The following is a 24349-nucleotide window of genomic DNA, read 5'->3' on the forward strand; positions in this document are numbered from 1 at the left end:
CTGCATTCAACAAGGGGCTGCTAAACGGAGCCCGGCCCCTGTTCGGGCTACACGCAGACACACCAAACAAGCAGAAAAGGCACAGCTTCGTGCCCAAGTTCTGTGTAGCAGCGCTACGTCGCACAAAACACCGTGATGTCTGGGGGGCAGCCATGCGGCAGCCTCTCCTTTGGGAGACGTAAGGAGGTGAGGACCTGCCACAGGACCAGGCGGCCACCGCTTTGCAGCCCTCCCCCCCCCGCGGGTACCGGATCGCCCGCAGCTCCTGCGGGAGCCCCGCGGGCTCCCCCCATTTCGGGCTCCCCCCATTTCGGGCTCCCGTCCCGCTCTCTGCCGGGTCGCAGCCCGAGCCCGCCTCGGGGCCGGCTCCCAGCCAGCCCCCGCTACGGAGGCGCCGGGGAACGGGCGGGCGGGCAGCGCCGGGGGAACGGGGCGCACCGCGGCGGTAACGGCGGCAGCAGGGGCAGGGGCAGCCCCCGGCGCCGGCCGGGGAGCGGAGGGCGGCGGGAGGGCAGCGGGAGGACGCCTCCTGCCGCCTCCTGCCGCCGGGAAGGAGCCCCGGCACTCACCTGGGCTCCGCCGCGGCTCAGGCGCCCGCCGAGGGCGGCGGGGAGCTGCGGGCCGGCATGGCGCGGGCGCGGCGCGGCGCGGTGCGGGTACGCGGCGGGTACCGGGCGGGGGGCTCCGTCCGCTGGGCGCCGCGCCGCTGCGGGGCTGGCACCATAGAGAGGCACCGGCGGCAGGAGAGACCTCCGGCTGCCCCGCCAACCATAGAGCGGAAGAGCGCTAGAGAGGCGCCGTGCCGAGGCGGAAGTGACGCTCCCCGTTGCCAGGGAGACCGCGCGGCCGGCGCTGGGCAGCGGCGGGGCGCCATGCGGCCGGCGCGGGCCCCGCCGGGCCCCGGCGGCTGCGGCCGGCTCCTGGCGGCGGGGCTGCGGCCGCTGCTGGGCTGCCTGCGGCCGCCGGGCTGGGCGACGGCGCGGCGGGTCGCGGGGCAGTGGCCGAGCCCGGGCCTGCGGGTGCCGGAGGCGGCCGAGGCGGAGCGGCTGGTGCAGGAGGCGCGGCGGGCCGGCGGGCCCCTCCGCCGCTTCATCGCCTGCCCGCGGCTGGCCCGCACCGTGCAGCGCTGCCTGCGGCCTGCGCACGGCCCCCAGCCCGTCGTGCTGGAGTGCGGCCCCGGTAAGTCGGCGCCCGGCCCGGCCCGGCCCGGCCCGCCGCGGTGACCTTGTGGGGTCGGCGGGGCCGCCGGTGGTGAGGGGCCCCCGGCTCTGCTGGGGCCGCGGGGGGGGAGCGTGGCCCTGCTTCTCCCCGCCCGGGTTCTGCTGTGGCGGCTGCGGGATCCGGGCCGGGCGCTGCCCCGGCTGCTGGCAGTCACCCTGCTGCCCTCCCGGGCCGTGACTGCGCTGTGCCCGGGGCGGCAGCGGGGATCCCAGCGCCGTTTGTGGGCACGTTGAAATGGGGTTTTGGGACCAGCAATGCAGAGCTCTGGGGGAAGCATGTGAGTGCGTACCATTGCAACTCGAGTCATTGGTGTTAAGGATAAATTTTGCCATAGAGTAAGTAGAGATTGAAGTTCTTGTATTGGGTTTTGGAGGCAAACTCTATCTCTGCCAATAACAGCAGGCCTAGAGATTGCAGGCCCTTTTACAAAGTTACCTTCTGCAGTTAGTTACAGTCTCCAGGGAGGATGTTTTACCCATAGTGATAATGTGGGTAAGGTTCCAAAGTATATTTCATTTGGCAGAAGAAAAAGCGGGGAAGTATTTCAGATATATCTGATGGTCCTCTGCATCAAATTGTAACGCTGTGCTTAGTGTAATTCACTGAGTAACCTAAGGGAGACTGTGTAAGTCTGTTTTCGAACCGTTCTTTTTCAGTAAGTAAAATGAGTTACCCCCTTACTGAAAGTGCTATACCCCAACTGTTGCACTGGAAAAATCACTCAAGGAAAATTGCTTTTAAAAAATATGTATTTTTTTTTCCCCTCTTTACAGGGCCTGGAATCTTGACCCGGACTCTACTCAATGCAGGTGTTAGAGTGGTAGCTTTAGAAAGTCACTCAGTTTTCCTTCCAAACTTACAGGTACACTTTTGGTTTGGTAGCATGTTTCTAAAATTTAATTAAGAGGAAAATGAGACATTAATTACGGAACACATAATAACTGTGGGATCAAAAAGGAATTAGCCAGTCATTGTTACTTGCAACATCTGAAATAATGCTTAATAATAGTAAGTATTGTTTGGTTTTACACTGAACAGTCAGCAACAGTCTGACTATTTTATAACCAATTAATTTGACATCTTGAGTACGTGCAAATTCAAGTTCATAGTTTCATATATGCATTTTTGAGGCTAATATTAAGCAGAGTCATTGTAGTTGTGTATGTTTAGGCAGGATGTCTGTATGTAGCTTCCAAAAACCTGTAAAGATAGTCTTGGTTATTCTTATTGTCTCATGGTATTAGTTAATGTATTGTCTTGTGGCTGGCTGGCAGTATTAAGACCAACAGGTGTTACCTCTTGTATTCACCTTCACATTGCGTGCTTTCAGAGGTTGTCAGACAGAGCCTTAGAAGTTGCACTAGAAGGAAGGTGTTATAGTAAAGTAGAGATTAGGAGCTTCAGACTCTAACCTCTTTTAAAATGTGCATGAAAGGCGCGTTTTGTGCATAAGTCTCTCATTCTCTGCATATATGAAGAATTTCAGTTGTAAATTACTCAATGTAGCAGTTTGCTCGGTTTAATATATATATTTTATTTTTTTTCGCAACACTGCAGAACATACTACTAGTTTGGGGAAGGGTTTAAAGCTCCAACCGAGCAGCACAGAAATGTCTTGCATAATAAAGGAAGTTATTTTTTTCTGTCAGTTATAAGATACAGCTCTGAGATCTGACTCTTTCTGACTGGATGATTTTCTGTAGCGCTTGAACAATTTCTTATCTCAGTTGAGTGTTTCGTAGGGCAGTTTACTGCTTTCTTCAACTGAATCTTAATTTGGTTCAGTCCTTAGAGAACAGCCTGGATGGACAACTAAAGGTAATTTATGGTGACTTCTTCAGACTGGATCCTTTGGTCACTGGACCAGTGAAACCGCCTGCTGTGTGTTCTGACCAGCTTTTTGAAGCCATGGGTATAGCAGCAGTTCCTTGGAGAGCAGGTATGTATATAAGATTACACGCGTTACAAATGCTTTTAAAGGCTGCGTGGGCAGTTTGGAAAAATCTTTGGGACTTGAGGTGTATGCTGTATCTTGATATATGTATTGGATTCATGGGTAATACTTGATCATTTCCTAAATTTCAGCTTTTTTTAGGTAGGTTCGTAATAGCTCCAAAAAATGGCAATATGAAATCTCAGCTATTAGCTTATTGTAATAAAGGCTTAGTCTAATGCAAACAAGGCTTAGCTTTGAATAAAGCTTGAATTTTATTCATTCTTGAATAAAATGAGCTTTTTTTTCTTGTTTGTAAACTACACGTTAGCATTAATGAGATTTTTCCAGTACATGTTGCAAAATTTTAAAGTTACTTTTGCACACTATTGAAACAGATGTACCTGTGAAAATTTTTGGAATCTTGCCACAAAAAAAGGAAAGGAACACACTTTGGAGGCTACTTTTTATCCTGTATGAAGGCAGTTCCATATTCAGATATGGAAGAGTAGAGCTCAACATCTTTATAAGTGAAAAAGAGTACAAGGTATGTGCAAGAGCTTTTGAAGGTAGTAGAGAATAAGTAGTGCTTCACAGTACACCCAAACAGTTATATTGCATAGTTAATCTTTTTGCTAGTGATTTTTTTTTTTCGGACAGAATTTTAAAATCTTATAACTTCCGAGGTGCTTAAATTCTGTAACATGCTTTTGCAACAAAATCGGTTCCTAATTGCGGGTCAGTGAAGAGGGAATTGACAAGTTCTCTTGAAGAGTATTCCGTTACTAAATCGCATGCTCAGTTTTATGCACTTGTCCACTTGAGCAAACTTTGCATGCAGTTCTGAAAAAAATTGAGACAAAATATGAGTAAATTACACACCTTTTTATTAAAGTTCTGTATGCTGAGGGGCAGAGTAGCTTTCTAGATTACGTGCTCCTTATTTGCGCTGTCTCAAACTCTTAGAACTGTGCTTTTAGTTCAAGGCTACCTTTTCTTTTTTGAAACTGAGATTCGTAAAGGCACTAATCTTGAGTTACTCGAGGTAAGGAAAGACTTCCAGGTGCGCCAACACAAGCTGTGTTCTGTCACCCTACTGGAAAAAATTAAAGTCTAAGTATGTTCTCTGGCAAAATGATAGGCTGGATACCAACCACTGGAATATCCGCTTGTTGCGTTTTTACTGGCTAGGCGTTTGAACAAAGAGAGGGCAGCCTAGTCATTTTAGTGCAGTCAGGGTATTTTTTAATTAACTTTTCTGTGTTTATTGTGAATCCTCTTAAATGAGTGTTGTGTACCAAAGTAAAAGTAATCGGGACCTTTTTTTAAGGGGCACTGTTGGTTCCTTTCTTTTTTTTTTTTTAAACTTATGTCAAAGCTCTCTAAATCTGTGAAAAGTTGTCTTCATTTTGTGACTTCTTTGCCCTGTTTGCACATAACTGTGGGGGTTTTCTTTTTTTGTTTTGTTTTCTTGCACTGAGTTGTCTAATCTGTAATATTGTAACATCAGGAGGATGACTGCAAGCTGCTTAATGTTCAGGGAGATGGTTGGCTTACTCTGTGTGTCTTACTGGGAATATTCTCTTATCAGTGGGGAAGAACTCAAGCTATGAACTCTGCCCACATTACAGTTTTAAAACAAAATATGATCACTCTTTCTCTTCTGTATGAAACTCTTCTCTGGCTTAAAAGGGGTCTGAAAGTATAAGCTGGAAATTCCTACTCAGTTCAGTTATCCAAATAATTGCTGCAAATCAATACTTAGATTGCCATAAAGTCTTCTAATTGCAATTTCTAACAAGCATACTAAAATCACAGAAACTGGGGGTGTAATGTAACTTAGTCTTGGAATTTCAGACTTAACTATGAATTTCTTACCACTTGTTAAGATCATAAGGATTTTTCTTAGATAAAGAAGCAGTCTAGTTTTTTTTCAACAAAAATGTTTCTGCTTTGCCATTTTGTTAGGTATTAACAGCAAAGCCTGGGGAATCGAGGGCTTATCAAGCGCTTTCTGTGCTTTGCCAAGTAGGATGTGAAATTCAGCTACTGCATATGGTAAGTTTGCTGTACCAACTGACATGCTCATGCTATAAATGTGCTTATAGAAAAGGGTTTATACTGTTTTTGCTATTGTAATCAAATTGGAAGATAATTTGACATTTAAATTAGTGGAGCACTAATGAAAACTTTTGGGTATAGACAAGTCTTTTCTGTCTTGCTAGGTGTTCTGAGAGACTCAGGCTGCTCTTCCAATCTGTCACAGTCTGCTCTTCATGTCCTCTGCGTTTTGACATCATGCGTGCTTTCACCTTCCTGAGCGATGTTCAGTAGAAATACTTTTTCAGTTTTGGTGCTTCTACTTGCAAAGCAAGCCTGCTTCTCCTGCTAGTCAAGAATTGTCTTACCTTGTCAAATGTGCTATGGTTTAGTTTAAAAACGTTTTTTGAAATTGTTCATGAACTTTCAATTGCTTTACTCTTTTAAGATTTTTTTTGTTTGTGCCCTGTTTTTTCTAGGAGCTTCTTTCATAGTTTAAATGCTATGCTGATCTAAAATCATAAGTTTCATTATCTGTTGTCCTCCAAATGGCTTGTAACATGAGGTATAGAGAGGACATTTCTAAATATGGTGGAGTTGAAGAATATGATGATGCTCAAGGAACAATTATGTAGGCATGGGCTGGCCATGCACTGTCTGCCTTGCATCTGCTTGTAGCTGCTTCTGGAGTCAAGTTGTTGAGCTGGTGAGACTTCTATTCAGACTCAGTACAGCAGATCTTAGGGTTAGGTGTTTCTTTCCAGTTTTTAGCTCTGGTTCAAATTTTGAATTTGAAACCAACGAGCAGTCCCAGTTATGCATGGTAATATATGCAAGCTATTTGATTATAAATAATTTTAGCAGTGCTACTCAGATACTTTGTCGGGAACATGGCTAAATAGCATTTTCAGTCTTGCCTTTGTGTGTATGTTGCTTGAATTTTATATATATATATATTTCTAATGTATTTACATGGTTTTAAAACAAAGCTTAGAATGGAGTATGCTTCGAATTTGATAGGATTGATGATAAATGTTTTTCCAAATTCTAACAAAGCACTTTGTTTCTGTAATGTGTTTTCTTCCTCTCATAGGAACCCTGGTCATCCTTTGTAACTAATTTGAGAAACAAGGGACTGGCAGTTTCAAAGAGCACGGTAAGATCATTTTCTCCTTTCAGAGATGCAGCTAAGCCCCTTTAATTAAAGATTAAAAATAACTTTATGACAGTGTTCACACATACATCTTTTGGCTGTGAATAGTGCATTTTTTTTAAGAAGTGTTCTAGTTAAAACTCATGGGCAGCATGTAGAAGGTGAAGAGGGTGAAGGATTGCTGCGATCTTAGAAACTGAGATAAACTAGTGTGTATATGATGGGAAAAATACAGTAAATGAATATCATGAGGGCATGTGAACAGGTAAAATCTTATTTAAAATTAATGTCAGGGTCACATCTACCTGCTTGAATACAAAAACTGTTACCACGATTACTAGCACAATCATTATGCTGCTGGTTTTGATCAAAGTGGTTGTTCACATGTCCAACGTACATTCTGTGTGTTAGTTAAGCGCTGAAAAGTGTGGATCTCGAAGCCTGTATTGTCTATTTCAACTAAGAAAATACAATCTTAAAAAATTAAAATTATGTCATCGTGTATCTGCTTGATTTCCTATTTCCTTTCATGTTTAAAAAAAAAAAGAAAAAAAAAGTAAAGCTATCTTAGTTACAGAACAAAATTTTATAGCTTCTGCTTCCAATGTCATTATCTTATCTTCTAAAACTCTTTAAGAAATGTTACTGCTGGCCCAGCTGAAATGCTTTCTCTTAGAAAAAGACTAGTACTGTCTTAAAAATGACTAATTTTCAATGACTTGTTTTGTTTTTCTTGCAGTGGCTGCCAAATGACCATTTATGTTTGGTACGACTGACTCCCCAGCGAGATCTATTTTCAGGAGGCTTGAAGCCCGTGAATTCAGCTACCTTCATTTTCATGGTGAAGCAGTGTCTTGCTAAACGCAAATGTAGACTTACTGATAGATTAAAGTAAGTATGGAAGAATTACGGGTTCTTATACACTTTCTTTAGAAATACAGGGAAAATGCTGAACTACTGTCTCAAAGCAGTATTTATTTTAGATGAAATTCAGCATCTTTTAAAATTATCTATGTGTAGAAAAGAAGTTTTCATTTTTCCAGCCCAAGTACAGTATTTTGAGTACCTGGCCTTTATTCATAGAGGATAAAAACTTGACGTTTGGCAGGAAGGTAGACAAGTATGTAGACTTTGGAATTACAGACGTTTACTGCACGTCTAATGGGGGTGAGCTTGTGTGCGTGCAAGAAATTTTTACTCAGTTTAGACATAACAATAAAGTCACCACGTCTTTGCAGGTATAAAAATTAAAAAGCTGCAGAAGAGTTTTGGATTATAAGAAACATCAAAGCAGTGCTAATGAAAATAGCTGAAGGTTATTGAAGGTTGAGTGGGGATGTCCTCGTATGGCTTTCTGTTACTGCATTCAAAAATCAGACTTTAGACTTACTTACCAATTATGCCGCTGTCTGTACTTATTTATTCCCTTTGATATGACATTGGAGCTACTCACTTTGCAATGTGATCACTAGATTTCTGTTCCCATAAATGTGAAGCGTTTGTACTCTCTGAAGTATTGGCTTCAAGTTGTTGATGAAAGTAATTAACGTACTTCTCATTTGTTGGTAGGGGTTAATGGATGCAAATTTCCAGGAAGGAGGTGGGGGGATGTAAGGGGATGGGAAACACACAAAAAAAAACCCGTGCAAAGAGCTTTAATGGATTTCTTTCTTAAAGCTCAGTGGTGTACCTAGTTTACACTCAGTCTTTCAGCCAGGAAGCAGAGCTAACCTTGAAGGCTTCTAATGTGCATCTTCTGTATATTTATATCCCCTTCTCTCGTCTGGGAAATAGTTAATGTGTATGCACATTTATAAAAGGCCTAGTTTTCATAGCAATGATGTGATTGTGGAGACAGTTTATAGATCTGTTTATATATAGAAGAAAATACCTGGGAGGTTTAAGCCACGCTACTGCATGCTGTACCGAATCATCTTCCTGAAGATGACCTTGGCTTTAATTTCCCAGGCACTGAAGAGCGACCCCCTTTTATGCAGTAATGTCAGTTGCTGACAGCTGGGGCAGGGGATCTATTGTCTAGGACAAGAGTGTTTATTGTTGTGCAGCTGGGGGAGGTGACTAGGGAGCTAACCCTCTAATGAGGTGGGTTATGTGGTTTGGTATTATCTGCACGTGGGCTTTATTTGGTATTATCTGTGTGTGGGCTTTATTTGGAATTTGCATGGCTTCTTAGTAGAAGTTTTTCTGTTTGTAGTAGGGATTGAAAATAACTTGTATCATAGGGAGAAGTTGTTAACTTGCGGAAGCTGTGAAAGGATGAAATTGACCTTCAGATACTGTTTCTTCTCAGGAAGAAATGCTCCGTTATGATTTGTTTGTTTGTTTGTTTCAGTTCATGGAGCGTGGACAATGGTGGCCAATTACTGAAAGCACTGGAAATTCCAACAGATGTTGAAACAGGTAATTTATACCCAGAAGACTACAAGCGTCTTTTTGAGGCTTTGCAAAACTCTAATGTGTTTACTGAAAGCTGGTTCCACGATGAGGTCTTGGAAAGTATAAGGAACATAAACTTATAAATTGAAAGCTGCTGTCTTTTAGAAGATCATCTTTGCTTCTGGAAGATTACTGTGGTGAGAAATGATTTAAATAAAATCGAAGTATTGTTAGCTAGATGACTTCCGGTCCAAACAGGAAAGTAAACTTAGCAAGTGACTAGAGCTCTTCTATACACCATGGAACTGTGGGATTTACAGTTACTTGGTCACAATCGTATCCCGACTGGATAAAATCTGCATCTTCTCCAGGAGCATAATAGTGACCTGCTGCTTTTGGATGTGCCACTTAAACTGAACTTCTTATTACACTGCTGTATATTTACAACGTTTGAAAAAATAACAGACCAAATAATGATTTGTGTGGTTTGTATTTTAGTGCTCAGTGCTTTGAAAGTTCCTTCAGATTCCCAAAATACACAGCTCTGTACAACCACTGAGTCTGTTTTATCATCTGATCTATAAACCTTGCAGTCTTAAGATCCTAATAAATCAGGAGTGGTGGGTTTATGGAAGGCAAGGTAATGACAGCATAATAAAACATCAACTGAAAAGTTTAAGTGGATTGTTATATCTGTGGTTCGGGGAAAAAATCAATTTTTTTCTTTTGAAAATTTGAAATGAAAAAACACTGGGTGTTCTGTTGGTGTTTACCATATGTAAACACCTGTATACAGATGAGCTTTATCTTAGTTTAGGTCTGAAACCCAAGTCACCAGAACACTGAGTGTTTTATAAACAGCTGTGAAAAAGAATCATCTTACCTGTAACCCTTGCAACATATAATTGTTTAATGTGTATGACGTGTATATAAAACCTTACTTTAAAGAGATATGCTATTAAAATTCTTTTCAGTTATAGTCCTCCGTACTCGAACCTGTTTCTCATTCCCCTTGTTGGCTTCACGTGAAACTATTCTGTTGTTGTCTGATAGTGTTGGCAGGTTCTCCTGGCTGTGTTTCCTACATTGTCTCCTCTAGGAGGCTGAGTGAATAAAACACTTTTTCAGGATGCTATCTTCCGAATTTGGAAAACATCAGTGACTGAAATAAAATTCTCTGATTGCATTGCTTCTTAAGCACATTTGGAGGTATATACGTGACAAACATTCATCTCTGTACTCCTCCTGCAGTTCCTGCTGCAGAAGAAAAATTGACTTGAAGCAGCCTCAGTTCATTTTGTTAGCTAGGCTGGTAGCCACCACTGCTCTGTTTGCTGTGTGTTTAAACTGTCTTTTTCATATTGTTATGGTGAAATTACTGGAAAGGCTGAGATTTAATTTGCATTCTGTTTCAGAGCAGCATTGCTCTTGTGGTGCAGATCTTGAAGATTTGAGGCTTTATTTCTGTTCAGATATCTTAGTAGCTCAGGTAACTTGCATTATAAATTGACCATGACTGGCAAACTTGCATTAACAGGAGCAATTCCTTCTCTTTGATTTCAGTGAATGGCAACTGTCTCATCTACATTTAAAAAAGAATTCAAAGTTGCCTGGCCTGATTTTTTTTCTTTCTTGAATAAAATAACTTCATCTTACTGTAGCAAGTTATCATATACCAACATACCAGGGAAACTATTCAGTGCATAAAATACAAGATGACCACTATCTACATAATCTTCCTTAACTGCATTGCTAGTAACATTTTGAACATTAACTTAAAAAAAGGAAAATTGTTCACTAGGATTTATTTTTATTATGTTGTCCAATAGCATTTACTGAGCCAATGCAGAGACTTCTAAGGTAACAGAAGGAGTCTGTAAATGTATGGAATATTGTGTAACTGGGGACTTGAAATGAGGAGACGGAATGCTAACAGGAACTTTGCCATTAAGTCTTAAGTGTAAGCAGCATGTTTTACCCCTATCACAGATGTGAAATGAAGAGTAAAATAGCTGTCATTACAGAAGTGGTTTTGGTATTGATGGAAGAGACGGAAAAAGTGAAGAATATCGGTGAACACAACAGAATAGGAGGGAGTGAAACTGAACTAGGTCAATGGATTTGGTTCACTGATGTTATGCATTCGGTAGTTTCTGCTGTTGCAGATTTACAGCTTTTGTAGGAAAACAATGCAAAGTTTCACTGAAAATTTAAATGGTGCATAAAGACTTCTCATGCGTTTTTGTTAAGCTTTTTAACAAAGCCTATACTTCTCATGCTCCTTTCCTGATATAATACTTTGTATTATTTTCATGTTTGATAACAAAGCAAGGTATTTTTCAGTGATTTGCTCACCAGCCTCCCTGACTATTCCGCAGTTTACAAGCAATATTTTCACTATTGACTTTGTAAGATTTCTGCACTTTTGCTCTTGTATTATCTTAAAAGTTCAAACTACTTTTTTATATCAAGGCGTTGTGGTTTAACCCAGCCACCTAGGTACCACACAGCCATTTGCTCACCCTCCCCCCCTCACTGGGATGAGGAAACAAATAGGAAAAAAAAAGTGAAAGCTTGTGGTTTGAGATAAAGACAGTTTATTAGGACAGAAAAGAAAGGAAAATAATAATGGTAATAGTACTACTACTAATAATGTGTACAAAACAAGTGATGCACAATGCAATTGCTCACCACCCGCTGACCGATGCCCAGCCTATCCCCGAGCAGCCGGCCCCCCACCCCGGCCAGCCACCCCTATATATTGTTTAGCATGACGTCAGATGGTATGGAATACCCCTTTGGCCAGTTTGGGTCAGCTGTCCTGGGTCTGTCCCCTCCCAGCTCCTGCTGCACCCCCAGCCTGCTCGCTGGCAGGACAGAGCGAGAAGCTGAAAAGTCCTTGGCCTGGTGTAAACACTGCTCTGCAACAATTGAAACATCAGCATGGTACCAACATTCTTCTCGTCTTAAATCCTAAACACAGCCCCCTACCAGCTACTAGGAGGAAAATTAACTCTATGATAGGGATTAACTCTATCTGAGCTGTTTTTTTCTTAGTGCAGAACAGCGTTTCACCAGAAAGCAGTGTCCTAATTTCACAATCCCTTTTAGACCTCCAGTAGTTTTTATAAGGTATGGTGGGGGAATGAAGGAAAAAAAGATGGTGTTGGAGGTTCTGTCAGGAATGACCTCTGAGGAAGTCTGACATAGCTGTTTGATTTGCAGATAAATTCAGTTTGAATTTGAAACTTGCACTAAAATTTGTTTCACGAAAGTTTGAAGTATGTAGTTTATTATCCAGTTATCAAATCATGCGTCTAAAAAAAGTTTACTAAAATGAATTGGCAAAGGAAAATAAGAGCCATTACTAAGTCTTGTGCACGTAGTTGGAAATGACTGCTAGTTGTGAGGGTTTTGGACATTGTGTTCTACTTTAAAATATCTTAGCGATGCTTTGGAAAAACAGAGCTTCCCTGACACCAATGTAGAACTCTGGCTAGGTCTGTATTCCATGATACATGCGTTTGACACCCTCTGTGTTACAGACTGCATAATTTGATAATCCTAGAAGCTTAAGGAACGAGAACGTTTGTCATCTTTGCAATACACTAAGTTCCAGACTTTTGATTTCAGTGCTTGAGAGAGTTGTATGTTACCAGATGGGAGCACAGATCTGATTTTCAGAAAGCGAATCGATAGATTTCAGATGTATTACCATTTAACTCAGAATGATAGGAAAACAGTGTAGCGTGAAAATCATAAGCCTATATACTTCTTCTTATTACAGATCAGCTGTGTTTTTTAAGGAGTCATCAGTAATCATCAGTCGGTGCCTTAAAGTTTCGGTCTTAGTAATTCTGATTTGCTGGACTTTTAAAAGGATATTTCCTTCTTCATTTTGGATACATGGTTTATTTGCAAACTGTAAATTACTATGGTTTGCTAATCCAGTTTTTATTGTGTCAGTGTTATGACTACTAAGTAAAAGGTAAATATGCTGATGAATAGAAAGAGCCTGAAAAGTAGGATTTTTTTTCAGAGCCTCTGCTTTCTAAAATGCCTGGCCTGCTACACAGATTTGAAGAAACAAGAAAATACACATCTCTTCTCTGTAATTGAGATTATCAGTGCTTTCAAAGTTCATTGTATGGAAACCAAATTCTAAAGAGTGATTTCGTGGTGTTTCTGGCTTTTATTTTAAAACATTCCTGTTGTTCAGTAATGCAGGCAGTTTATGGTCAGATCCAGAAGAAAATTATAGGTATAAATACAGATATACTCTACAGAACAGTGCATTTGCCATATTTCTCAATACATTCATGGAAAATTGACTCAAAATATCTCCAGTTATTTTTGCTTCATGTCAATGCAAAGATAGGATCTGCAAATAGAAAAACAGTATACAAATGTAGGTTAATATTTACATTTTGATCACCCTCCAAAATGCTATACAAACAGAAAACAAAACCGCAGGAGGAAATTCAGTCAACCTTTCACTTAAGACCTCAGAAGAGATGATCTCCACACTTTGATACAGCAGGGTTTACAGGAACTACTTTCCTATCATGGTGGGATAGCAAAGTTACCCATTTCTGAAAGTGCGTTGCTTTGAGATGCAGTAAGTAATAAAACATATTTTGAAATTTGCCCCAACACTTGAAACTGTTGCACAATTCTATTGTGTTTTATATAGTTTTGCGTTATGACACTTTATATCAGATATAAAGTAATTAAATATAAAAGTTACATTGGTTGATTGCAATCTTTTGGGGGAAATTTCATTCTTTCTATGTTTTGCTGTCTTTGAATCTGTGATCTTTGAGTTAAAGGTTGCAACACATGCAGTATTCTTAAGAGAAGGTTCCTCGTATATCATGTTCCTTTCAATTGTTTCCAGGCTGTGTTGTGTGTTTTTTCTTGTTTTGTTTACTGATTTAATTCTTGGAACTTCTAAAATATGAGCCACATCTACCAAGTGGGGCTGTTTAAGTATTGCCTCCATTCTCAGATACTGGTTCCTGGAGGAGCTGCCAAGAAAAGGGTTTTTGGCATGCCATAGTAAGGTACCAATCTATCAGTTTGTATATTGATAGTAACTTCACATGTGATGAGTCTTCTGATGACCCTCATCATTTGTGCCATTCCTCTACCTGTAAAAGAAAATTGCATGACTTCGATAGTAATTGCCAAAAGCTTTACTTCTTAACTATATGAAAATGTTATCAAACACAAACAGAAAGAAGCTTAGTCCTTATGACACCCAGTTAATGAGAAATTTTGCCCTTTGGAATTAGATCAGTTGAGATGGGTTTTATAGTTAGTAGCTCACTTTTGATCCAGAAGAGGATCACAAGGTTTGTGACCCTGTACTGATTAACACACTAGGTAACGTGATATGGGGTTCTTAAGGCGGAATGTGTCTATTACTGGCTACCAGGCTTGTACAGCATTGGACATTTTAATAATTACAGCTTTGCCTTGCAGGTAATAATGACAACGTTGATAGAAATATCAACATAAAATTCCAGAAGTAGATTGTGTGATGTAGTTTAAAAAGCGTGCATGTGATAGGAAGAAACTGAGGCTTCCTGAGGAACTTGCTGAATTAGTTCTGGCAGACTAAACACAATCTATGGGTTTGTGGATTGAAAACTCCATTTAAGCTTTGCAAGCCTTTAATTAGCAAAAGCTGTACCTTTCTTCTGTAAAAACGGAGAGAATGGAAATAACAAGAGACATTTCCAGCAAGGACAGCCAGTCAGAGGGAGATGTTTATTCATTCATGTTGTAGCCTTGCTCAATAGCTATTGCGTCTTTCCTTGTGTATGCTGTTCTACAGGTCACTGCTAAAAATAGACACTCTGTGTCCCCAGCTGATGGATCACAAGATCACAAGACACAGCAAGCACAGGAAACCCAAGTGAAATTAGGAGTAGCTAAGGTACAGCGAATGGAACAGCCAATTACTCATAAAGTAAGCAAGGCTTTAACACTTGATGTATTTTATCACTGTGATCAACTACCAAACAGACCTTCAGCACTACCTGTTTACATAAAAATTGTTGTGCAGAGTTTGTTATGATTCATAACTTTGAATTTGTTTTAAGTTACCTTACCAGGATGGTACCAGGATTGTTTTTAAGTTACCTTACCAGGATGGCTGCTCCTGATGCATTTCTACAGAACTGTTATTGTCTTGGTCTCTATTTCTTGGGTCTTATTTTTACAGCAATGGCAAACATCTGATGCTATCATTAGCACTGGTGTTCCCCTGGTTTCAGCTGCAGTGTAGTATACACATGGAAAGACTTTTATTTTTCTGCTACAAAATCACACTCTGAAGGCAAGAGGAGCCATCAGCCAGATTGGACTTGGCAGCGATTTTGTTTGATTTTACGCAGGTCTCCAGCACATGATCTACAAATGGACTCAGGAATATTCAGCCGTTTGTACCAGAACTGATTAAATTAGAAAAATCAATTTTTAAAGAAAAGTAGGAAACGAAGGCATGCAACAGCATAATTATGTAGGGTTTTTAGAAGTCTGTGATAATAAAATTAAATGGTTCTTGTCAGAAATTTTCTTCTGGAGAAAAACATTTTAAGAACTGTTTGACTCATTCGTCTCTGTAAAAATGTGAGATGTTTTTCTGTGCAATTATGCCAGAGGATTTTTTTTTTTTTTCATATAAAGTACAATTACAACTCTTGTCTTTTGGCTAAGAAGTTATGTTGACATGAGCTTCAGGGTCTTGTTCTGCCTTCTGAAGGAAGTGAATGTGTAGGGAAGATTCGAAAAAGTAGAAAGCTTTTTGTGAAGCTCATAGTAAAGAATCAACAGGTATAATCTGCCTGCGTGTGAGTGGAATTTATTATGAATTTGTGCTTAAAATGTTTCTGCAATGAGTTTTTTTTCTTAATTTTACATTTAAAATCAAATTTTAACTAGCTCAACAACGTTACAGAGACATCTTCAAAAGATTCCTGTGTTCATAAACGATCTGTCAGTGCTTACAGGCTTTTAACTAGTCTGAGACCTTCTCCATACCTTTTGTGATACAGGTTTTGTACCAATTTATAACTTAATGTTATGTATTTTGAGCAAAATTTTGCTCACAGAAAATCCAGTTTTGTGTCTTGCTGGTTGGAATGGGCATTGCATGTTAATGAATAAAGATCAGAATTTGTTTAGCTGTCTGGGTCACTTCATTACTGCAATTCTTATTGTAAATTCATTTTGTGAAATGTGTTGTCTTGAGATGGAAAAACTAGGCTTCTGCTACAATGTCTCATCTACAAACAGTAAGGAAGTGTGACTAATTCAGCAGCATCAGCCACAATTAAGTGGTATTTCCCACAGAAGTGCCTCTACTACGTGCCTTGACAGCTGCGTCTGTGCAGAATGTGTCATGCATTTCAAATAGCTCTTGGGAAGTCTGACCAGTGGATGACTTGGTCATGTAAAAGAACACATAATAAATAATAGGAATTAATTCAACTAAGTGTAGTCAAGTGCTAGATGACCATGTAGTGGAATATAAAGCCACAATATCATTATGCTTTTCAGTAAATTCAGACTGATGTTTCCAAAAACATCTGAGTCGGATGTTCAATTGTTTGCCATTGCTCAAAGAGCATTGAGTGGCCCTGTGTAGGCAGACCTATGTGTAAACTATGGATGGAGATATCTAGACTTGTAGATACAGAAACAGATGTTGAAATACCCAACATTATTACTGTTTTTGTTATGGGTTTGGGTAATGCCTGCTTAGAAGCTCTACAAAACAACATACACAGGCAAACACAGAAAACTAAAGAGGTGAAGGAGTAAAGCATACAAGCCAAATGCAGAGGTAGTAGTTTGATATTTTAATGATATTTGAGAATAATTCTCAACTGTCTTGCAGTATCATTGTAATCAAGCACTTGTAACAAGTTTGCTTGGGACACTTAAGTGTAGTAATATGTGTGACTGACGACCAGTTTGCTGTCAGTTGTTTTGGTAACAAAGTACAAAACGGCAGCATTTAAGTGAATGTCTAAATGGATACTTTTTTTTTTTCTGTGGGAATAAAGATTTTTTGTTTGTTTGTTTTGTTTTGTTTGTTTCTGGTGGGAATCTACCTTGTTTTTTCCCAGTAGCAGTACTTTGGATATGCATATTGTCACCTCTGCCTGTTGTAGCTTGAATGAAAATATTTGAGGACTAAAATAATTGTTACTAAGAACAAAAGTGAGTACATGTTGGAAACGGAAAGCTGTTTGGCAGAACTGTTAGGCCTGTTTCAGAGTTATTTGGCAGGACAATTTAGTGCTCCTTTCCAAAACAGAAGCCCTGACTCCCTCTATAGGCACAATAAAGAAGAGCAGACTAAGCCTATCTGTAGAGTTCACATTTAGCAAGCGTAATTTATGTAATCTCTTAAAAACAATGAAAGCTTCATAGACCCAGATGACACTGACGACCCATTGGGTGGCAGTACAAAACGAGTTTGATTTTCCCTATGTTGTACATTGAAGAATGCGGCAGGCTGTCTGTGTTCAAGTGCACTGGTGGCCAGGCTGGAGGGGCAGTGGTTTCCTGTGTCCCCATAGGGGACATGGCCCTGGGATGAGGCCTGAGGAGACCACCCCGGCAGGACGAGGCTGCCTGCTGCCTCCCCACATAGCCCAGGTCCATTTCTCTGCTACGTATGACGTGGGTGTGCAGCCTCCCCCTGTCCTCATGCCACTTCCATTTCTGTATATACTTTTTCCACATCCGTGTCAGTGTTGAGGCTGGGTAGGTGCTGAGGTGAAACAAGAACAGTGCAGAGCAAGGCTGATGTGGCAGTGCAAGCTTCATTATTGCTTCAGGTGTCTCCTGAGGTGGGACTGCTGGAACTGCGAATGCCAGAAGAGGAGCTGCAGGATTTCCCAACTCCTTGCTAATCATACAAGCAATTACATTTTTAATTTTTATGAGTGCCTTAGTTCCATCAAAACAAAACAGAAACAAAGAAAAGCTGTAAGTTATGAAGTCACTGAAAAAAGCCCCAACCACCACACTCCTATTTGCCATTAGCCACGCCCGCCGCAATTAATGAAAACGCTTATAATCGCTTTGTGTAGCGTCACAAGGTGAGTCGTGACCGGCACCACGCCGTTAATCGCGCCCGGGAGCCGTGTCACGGGCAGGCGGCCTTGCCCCCACCGCACACACGCGCACCCACTGTGCCGGCGCTAAGATGGCGGCGCAGGCGGCGTGACGCGGCGGCGGGGGCCGCCCATTTTGTGTGGCGGCCGCATGGAGGCGGCGGCGCTGGAGCGGTTCCGCAGCCCGGGGAAGGGCAGCGGGCTGCGCTCCCGGCGGCGGGTGCGGCCCGGCGAGCTGCTGTACCGGGCCGAGCCCTTCGCCTACGTGGTCAGCAAGGAGCTGCTGGGCGGCGTGTGCGAGCGGTGCCTGCGCAGGTACGGAGGAGCGGGGGAAAGCGGCGGCCGCCCTCGCGGCCCGCCCAGCGCCGCCCCTTCCGCCGCTGTGGAGGGAAGGAGGGCGGGTCGGGGTGGGCTGGGGGCAGCGGTGGTGCCGTGCTGCGAGGTGGGGGCCGGCGCTGCCCGCACCGCAGTGTGAGGCGTGGGGGGATCCGCGCCGTCCGTGTGCCCCCGGGTCCTTGCCAGGGGCACCCGGCCAACCCAGCTCCCGTTGGTGGGAGAAAGCCAGCGATGTGGCTGCGCGTCAGTACCGAAACGTGCGCTGATAGGCAGTGAAAACCTGTCTGTGGTCACCGGGGCGTTGAGGAGGAGTTTGATGTTGCTAGTTTCTGCCCTGTTTCATAAGTACCTGATGCGTGGTTTTTCATATTTCCGGGGGCTTTGCTTCCTGTCCTCGCAGAGCCTCCCAGCTCCAGCTGAAAGAAGTGATGCTGCGATCCCCGTGTCCCTAGGGACAAGTTTGGTGCTATATGCTAGGTCACACGTGCATCCAACCCCAGGGTATTAAACAACAACCTAAGATTTCTAGGTGATGTTTCTGTGAAGCCTGACTCGTGATTTCGGAGTGCTTCGGGAGGGGGGCTGCCTGCACCTCCTCGGCTCGAGGCAATGAGAGGCAGCTGGCTTCGGGGGAGGCTGGCAGCAGCCTGCAGTGAAAATCCGTCCTGTTGGGACAGGGACGGGTAGCCAGGGCGAGGTTTGTTGGGAGAAATAGTGGTTCTGCCACCTGCTGTATCATGAAGGGCTGTGCATTTGAAAGTTTATTTTTAACAGTGGTATTAGTAGAAAGTTCAGGTTAAATAAAACTTAGAGTAATTTACCACCATTCAGATTCCATCACAAAGCGTGCGCTGGCTGTGAAGAGTTAGTAGATCAAAACTGCAAACAGGTTTTCTTATTTATCGAATTATAAGCAGTTTCTTATTCAAGAGATGTTATTAAACTAATGATATATGTAGTCATAATTTTTTTTTTTACACACATGGAAGTTGGAAAAAAAAAATAGCCTGTACCTGCTGAAGTAGGATGTGAAACTGAACTGTTTCATGGCTCTGCTTTTCATTTAATATGCAGTATGATCTTTATTGAAAGCCAAGTAGGAGAAAAGCAGTGACTGCTCACTTCTAGGACTACAGATAAGTTGCCTTGGGTACAACTTTTCCTGTTTTTTCATTCTGATCTTTAGGGGGCAGTACAGGAACACAAATTCTAAAAAAAAAAAAAAAAAAGTGTTGCTTGAAATTGACTTGGCATTTATCATTTTTACTGTATATGAGTGAATATTTGAGGCTATGACGTGCAATTCTGTACTGACTTTGCCTCCCAGCTTGTGTTAGCAAGTGCTGTTGGTCGCAGCTCCTGGCTGTGTGGGAGGTGCTGGCTGGGCCAGAAGACGGGTGGCAAGGTGCAAACGTGTTTCTGGGGTGCGTGCTGGGAGGCAGCAGCGTGGCCTAGGCTTGGTGTAGGGCCAGGGCTGCTTGCTGTCTGCCTGCCTTGCTCTGTGGCCTTGGCTGAGTCCTTTGAGTCAGGGGGGATGCCTGCTGGGGGCAGGCTGCTTCAGAGAGGACAGCCCGGCTGCTGCTGTAGCTCCATTTGGCCTGATCTAAATTACAGTGAGTAGCACTGAGAATTTAAAACAATGAAGTGGTTTTATTTATTTACTTCCTACACCTGCTAGTGGAAATCGTAATATTCCTTCCTCGCTTTATTGGCCTGTTGGTAGTATTTGTATAGTGCAGTTAAATTTTTTTGGTCAGTGTTATTAGGTCCTTCTGATGTGTAGAGCAGGTGGCAGATATTAGTAATTATTTCCACTTTTGCAGTTTCTTCTCACTCCAGAGTTAGTCCTGTGTTTTCTGATGTCTAGGTTCATGCTAGTTTTTCTAGGAGGCTGGTCCAAAATGTTCTGTTATGGCTGATTTAATATGATAGTGTAGTTCATTCAAATAATATCACATTAGCAAATAAAAAATATAATGCCCTGAAGTTGGGTACCTAGTAAAGATCTGATCAAAAATGTAAGTTTTGATAAAGAAGTATTTGTCAGTTTGCATTTCCATGGAAGACATGCCCTCAGAGCACACGTGACAGTGTTGTATGGCCGTACCTTCTTTGCCAAGGAACATCTGTAGAAATAGAGGTGATGCCTTGCTAAAGCGTGCTGTTTGTGCCTTTATCCAAGTCTGACAAAATTTAGTTGGCATCTTCTTCCAACAACTCGATGGGAAAAGCAACAGAAAAAATTCCTTCTCTTCTATTAAAGACTTTCTGTATGGCTTCTTCCCATGTGCCTCTAAGGTGGGTTCAGTGTCAGAACAGCTCAGTACAGATTTGTACAGCAGGGGATTGAGTTATGTAAAGACAGCTTAATTTCATCTGCAAACTAGGGGACTTCATTGTGTTTTCTGTTCTGCTGGGTGTTGATAAAGATGTTGAGTAAAGCTAGTTGCCAGCAATCCCTGGAAACCTCCATCACCTTCTTCTGCTTTAGAAAGTGACTGTTAAGACCCTTTTTTTTCCTTCCTCTGTTTTCTTTATGTGGCTATCAGTCTATAAAAGGACCTTTTTTCCAGTCCCTGACAACATAGCTATTTTTTAGCCTTTGCACAATTATATACTCATCTGTGCATTGATGTCCTCCTTGAGCAAGCTATGAAAGCAAGCTTTCGTTTCATGGGAGCTGTGCTTGCTCTTTCCTTGTGGATCTTATTCATCAGAGTGATTAGTAATCTCATTCTTATATATTCTTATATAATTTTTAAAGTTTGGTGAAGACTAATTTGGCCTTTTTTCTTCTATTAGTTATTTTTAATATTCTGTTTTGTTTAATCCCATCATTTATTAGAATTTGCTTTATGTAATTAATCAGACAGCGGTTCCATTAAAATCTGAATATTGCCCATTACTTCCTGGTTTAACAAAATAAGTCTGTGCTGACCTTTAACATCGGAAAACTGAACTGCCAAGTTTGCTTGCACACATTGATTTATCATCCCTGAGTTTAATCATGCTATCCATTTTATTTGGTGGTGTTGCTTAGTTTGCTCAGCTTGTTAAATCTGAACATAGATTTTAAAGATGTTCCTTGTCTGGGAAGTGAATATGGAAGCGATATCTCGGTGCTTGGCAGAGTTTTATTCCTCTGTGTAATCAATGTCATATTGGCCATTAATTCCTGCTGATTGACTTTCCCTCAAAATACATGGCAGGGATGGCACTGCTTGGTCTGACCCTCATACCTTGCATTAAAAATATACTCAGCCTGTTATAGAATGGGAGTCAAAATGAGGATTAAAAACCAGTTATTCCTTTTTGGTTTGATTGCTTTTTATAAAACATTGTGTTGTGTTATGGCATGTAATGTTTTGCTTTTACAACAATTCAGTGCAAGAAAGCTTAAATTCTGGTTGACAGCTAGGAACAAATAAACAAGCTTGCTGGGGTCTGTCTCAGAGGAAGCTGCAAAATAGGGCACACCAGCCTACTCCCAAATGCTATCCTGTTTATGCCTTTACGGGAAAGTGACACTTAAGAAATGTAAATATCTGAGAATGTGTGATGTATGACATAGACCATGAAATGAACCAAGATGTTTCTTTCATGGTTAGGGTCAGAGGCTGTTCAGAATTTTTTATTTCTTAAAAGAAAAAAGGTATTTTTGTATGACTGCACCTTTTGTAAATGTATCTGGAGAGGAGAAAAATGTCTAGTTAGGACTGTTGGTTAACATGATTTGGTGCTGTGAGATTGTTGGCAATAAAATTTTTGAGATGTGAGAAGTCTGGTGTGTTTTGTCATTTGATCGTCAGTCAGAGTTTGAGATTTCCAGTAGTTCTCACAACACGTGACTTTGTAGGATGTAGAGGAGTTGTTATAACTGTGTGTATCAGATTAGTGGTAGTCACAGTGGTCTTTCCAGACTGAAAATGGAAATAGGGTGGCCATTAGAAGCAGTTATATTTTTGTGCTTCCAAAGTAGGATAATCCTGGGAATCATATGCTCAAACTCGATTGAGCATTTCTGACTAGTCACTTAGGAGTGGAATTGCAGGGCTATTGTTCCCTGCTCTGTCTGCTCTCATGTGGAGCAAGGGCCAAGGATGTGAAACAAGTGTAGGTGACACGCGAGCTATGCAGTGTGTCAGAACTTCAGGTTCACTGCAGATGTGTGAGGAAGTTTCCCAAGGCTTGAAAAATCACACCACCGCCAGCAGCACGAGCATTTCTGTCTGTAGCTGAATGACCAATACCCCTAGAAGTAACGTTTTCCTTAGAAGATGCTCTCCCTTCCCCTTGTCATTTTACTGCAATAGTAAAGTGACCTTACTGTTAGTGAGACCTGCTTTTTTTTTTGTCTTAATACCAACTGGAGCCATAGGAGGGGTGGCTTTCATGCTGCTGTCATGTGCTGCCAAGAAAATCTGTAAGGAAGAGTGAAGAGAGCAGACCATCAAGTGCCCTTCCTTGCAGCACCTCCTCCAGAAAAGGCTCTAAACTGCCTTTTCTACGTGAATAAAGCTAGCATCTGATGGAATATTTGCAGTCTCCTCCAAGGTGGGGAAGATGGAAAACCTGGTGTTTGTGGCAGTGTTCATGGTAATTCTCTTGACCTACCCTGTGACTTTGCCTCCCTTGCAGCACCCTTTGGGGTGGCCAGGGAGTTTGCCATGTTCCTGCTAGGCATATCCTGTGGTCTGTGTTTTCCTTGTCTGACAGGTTGCTTGTTTTTTTTTTTTTTTTTTCCCCTCTTTGAGGTGTGCTTTGGGAAGGTAATTCAGGTCCTGTTTGCTGTAAACCCTCTCCTTTCCTTTTGGCAGTATTTCGGTTCTTGCTGCACTCCTCTGTACAGCTTCGGATGCTCTGGGCATGCTTTAGGCAAGGTGGGTCCCTGCCCGTGTCCTTCCCTTCATCCCCTGCCTTGCAGGCTCGAGGCTGCTGTTAATGCCTTCTGCTGCTAGCCTGCCGTTGCCCCTCTTCATAATGTCCAAGGAGAAATTGGAAAGGCAGAGACATTACCAAAACAAATTCTCCTAGGTCAAGTGTTTGTTGCAGTGTCTGTCATTTATGGAAAACAAACGTTCAAGTTCAGACGTGCCTTGAAAGTCCCTAAAGATCTTACGATGTTGTGGTTCTGCCTGTATAATTTTCGTGCTCGTAGCGATCTATAATTTGAAAGGCATTATATCAAAATTGTTGTCTTGTCACGCTGTGACTGACAATTTAAGTTGCAGTCTTGTAAATTCAAATGAATTTAGGCTTTACTATGGATCTGCAATGCACACCTGGTATTACACTGCCTCTCTGCACAGTGCAGTCCATAATGTTATTGTTTTAAATAATACGCTCCACAGGAATGTTCTTGGCTAGTAGCAGATGATAAAGCCACCAGAATAGGTTTGTGAATTGAATTGTCTTTAGTATTCATTTTCTTAGGGTAAACTGTAATTGTGCAAGTACAGAATTAAAATGAGCCCTGTAAGGGAAAACATAAATGATTAAAATATGGATAACTTCTGGCTTAACATATGTAGTGACAAAACTAGTTTCAGATATCTCCTGAGATTTTCTTTATTTTGGAAAAGTTGCTTCAAGTTCTACACTGCATTAGAGAATTTAAGTTCTTTGGGAACTATCAATGACATCTTGCCCGTAGGCATTGGAATTTAGCTGTTGGTGGCTGCATCCGTCGTGGCTGTACTCCAAAGCCACCACGTGCTTGTGGCCATGCGGTGAATGGGATAACTTTTCTCCCCTGGAGCATCGACAGTCTTGTTCATAACTAGTTACACCAGTTGTTCTGAGATGGTCAAAATCATATAGGTGAGGGAGCTAGAAAGGCAGAACCATAGCTTACCAAACATAAATGCATAAATACATCTGTCAGTGTCCTTCGGTTGAGGTGTTGCTGAGGGGGAGAGGGGCTGAAGTGGCCCCTGCAGGAAGGGGGAAGGTCAGGCAGTCAGGGCTTTCCTTCTAGTGGCAGCTAGCCTTTAGCCTGGTGCTCTAGGAATGGAAGTGAAACCATAAACAGGGCGGTGAGGGGAACTTCCAAGCTCCTACAGGGGTGGGCCTGCAAGAGAAAGGGGACTTTGAGGATTGTGGGACCACCAGGCTTTTTGTAGGGGGAGGATGCTT

General features: G+C 42.1%; 3 protein-coding genes and 1 long non-coding RNA gene across 11 annotated transcripts in view; 2 read left to right on the forward strand and 2 right to left on the reverse strand.

Moving 5' to 3' along the window:
* CNST (consortin, connexin sorting protein) overlaps positions 1–709 on the reverse strand; it is a 55040-nt gene extending 54331 nt beyond the window's left edge. For 2 of the 3 annotated variants that reach the window (XR_013949129.1, XM_080586725.1), the window contains exon 1: positions 570–709. The gene's annotated coding sequence lies outside the window, so the exon portion shown is untranslated. The remainder of the gene's footprint in view (positions 1–569) is intronic. The other variant, XM_080586726.1, reaches the window with a different exon arrangement.
* Positions 627–15934, forward strand: TFB2M (transcription factor B2, mitochondrial; the record flags this gene model as incomplete). 2 transcript variants are annotated; one of them, XR_013949130.1, is made up of 9 exons in its annotated part: positions 627–1179; positions 1995–2083; positions 3007–3160; positions 3553–3701; positions 5123–5212; positions 6288–6350; positions 7087–7238; positions 8701–14718; positions 14974–15934. XR_013949130.1 is itself a non-coding variant. In XM_080586729.1 (8 exons), the coding sequence occupies 8 exons, from the start codon at positions 627–629 to the stop codon at positions 8885–8887; spliced, it is 1437 nt and encodes a 478-aa protein (XP_080442855.1). In that variant the 3' UTR covers positions 8888–15934. The 2 variants fall into 2 exon arrangements, 1 of the variants encoding a protein (XP_080442855.1); XM_080586729.1 differs by having other exon boundaries at positions 8701–15934.
* LOC308192815 lies at positions 9063–19826 on the reverse strand. The gene is made up of 2 exons (XR_013949138.1): positions 18466–19826; positions 9063–17711 (listed from the first exon to the last, which is right to left on the reverse strand). It is a non-coding gene; the product is annotated as an uncharacterized lncRNA (long non-coding RNA).
* SMYD3 (SET and MYND domain containing 3) overlaps positions 17705–24349 on the forward strand; it is a 377644-nt gene continuing 370999 nt past the window's right edge. For 4 of the 5 annotated variants that reach the window (XR_013949131.1, XM_080586731.1, XM_080586735.1 and 1 more), the window contains exon 1: positions 17705–18193. Coding sequence is in view for 4 of the 5 variants with exons in the window: in XM_080586731.1 (XP_080442857.1) it covers positions 18030–18193 (164 nt within the window). In the remaining variant the exon portion in view is untranslated. Of the gene's footprint in view, positions 18194–19900; positions 20513–24349 lie in introns of those variants that run through there. The other variant, XM_080586733.1, reaches the window with a different exon arrangement.

Source organism: Anser brachyrhynchus, assembly GCF_964034855.1.
Source record: "Anser brachyrhynchus genome assembly, chromosome: 3".
NCBI classification, from domain to species: domain Eukaryota; kingdom Metazoa; phylum Chordata; class Aves; order Anseriformes; family Anatidae; genus Anser; species Anser brachyrhynchus.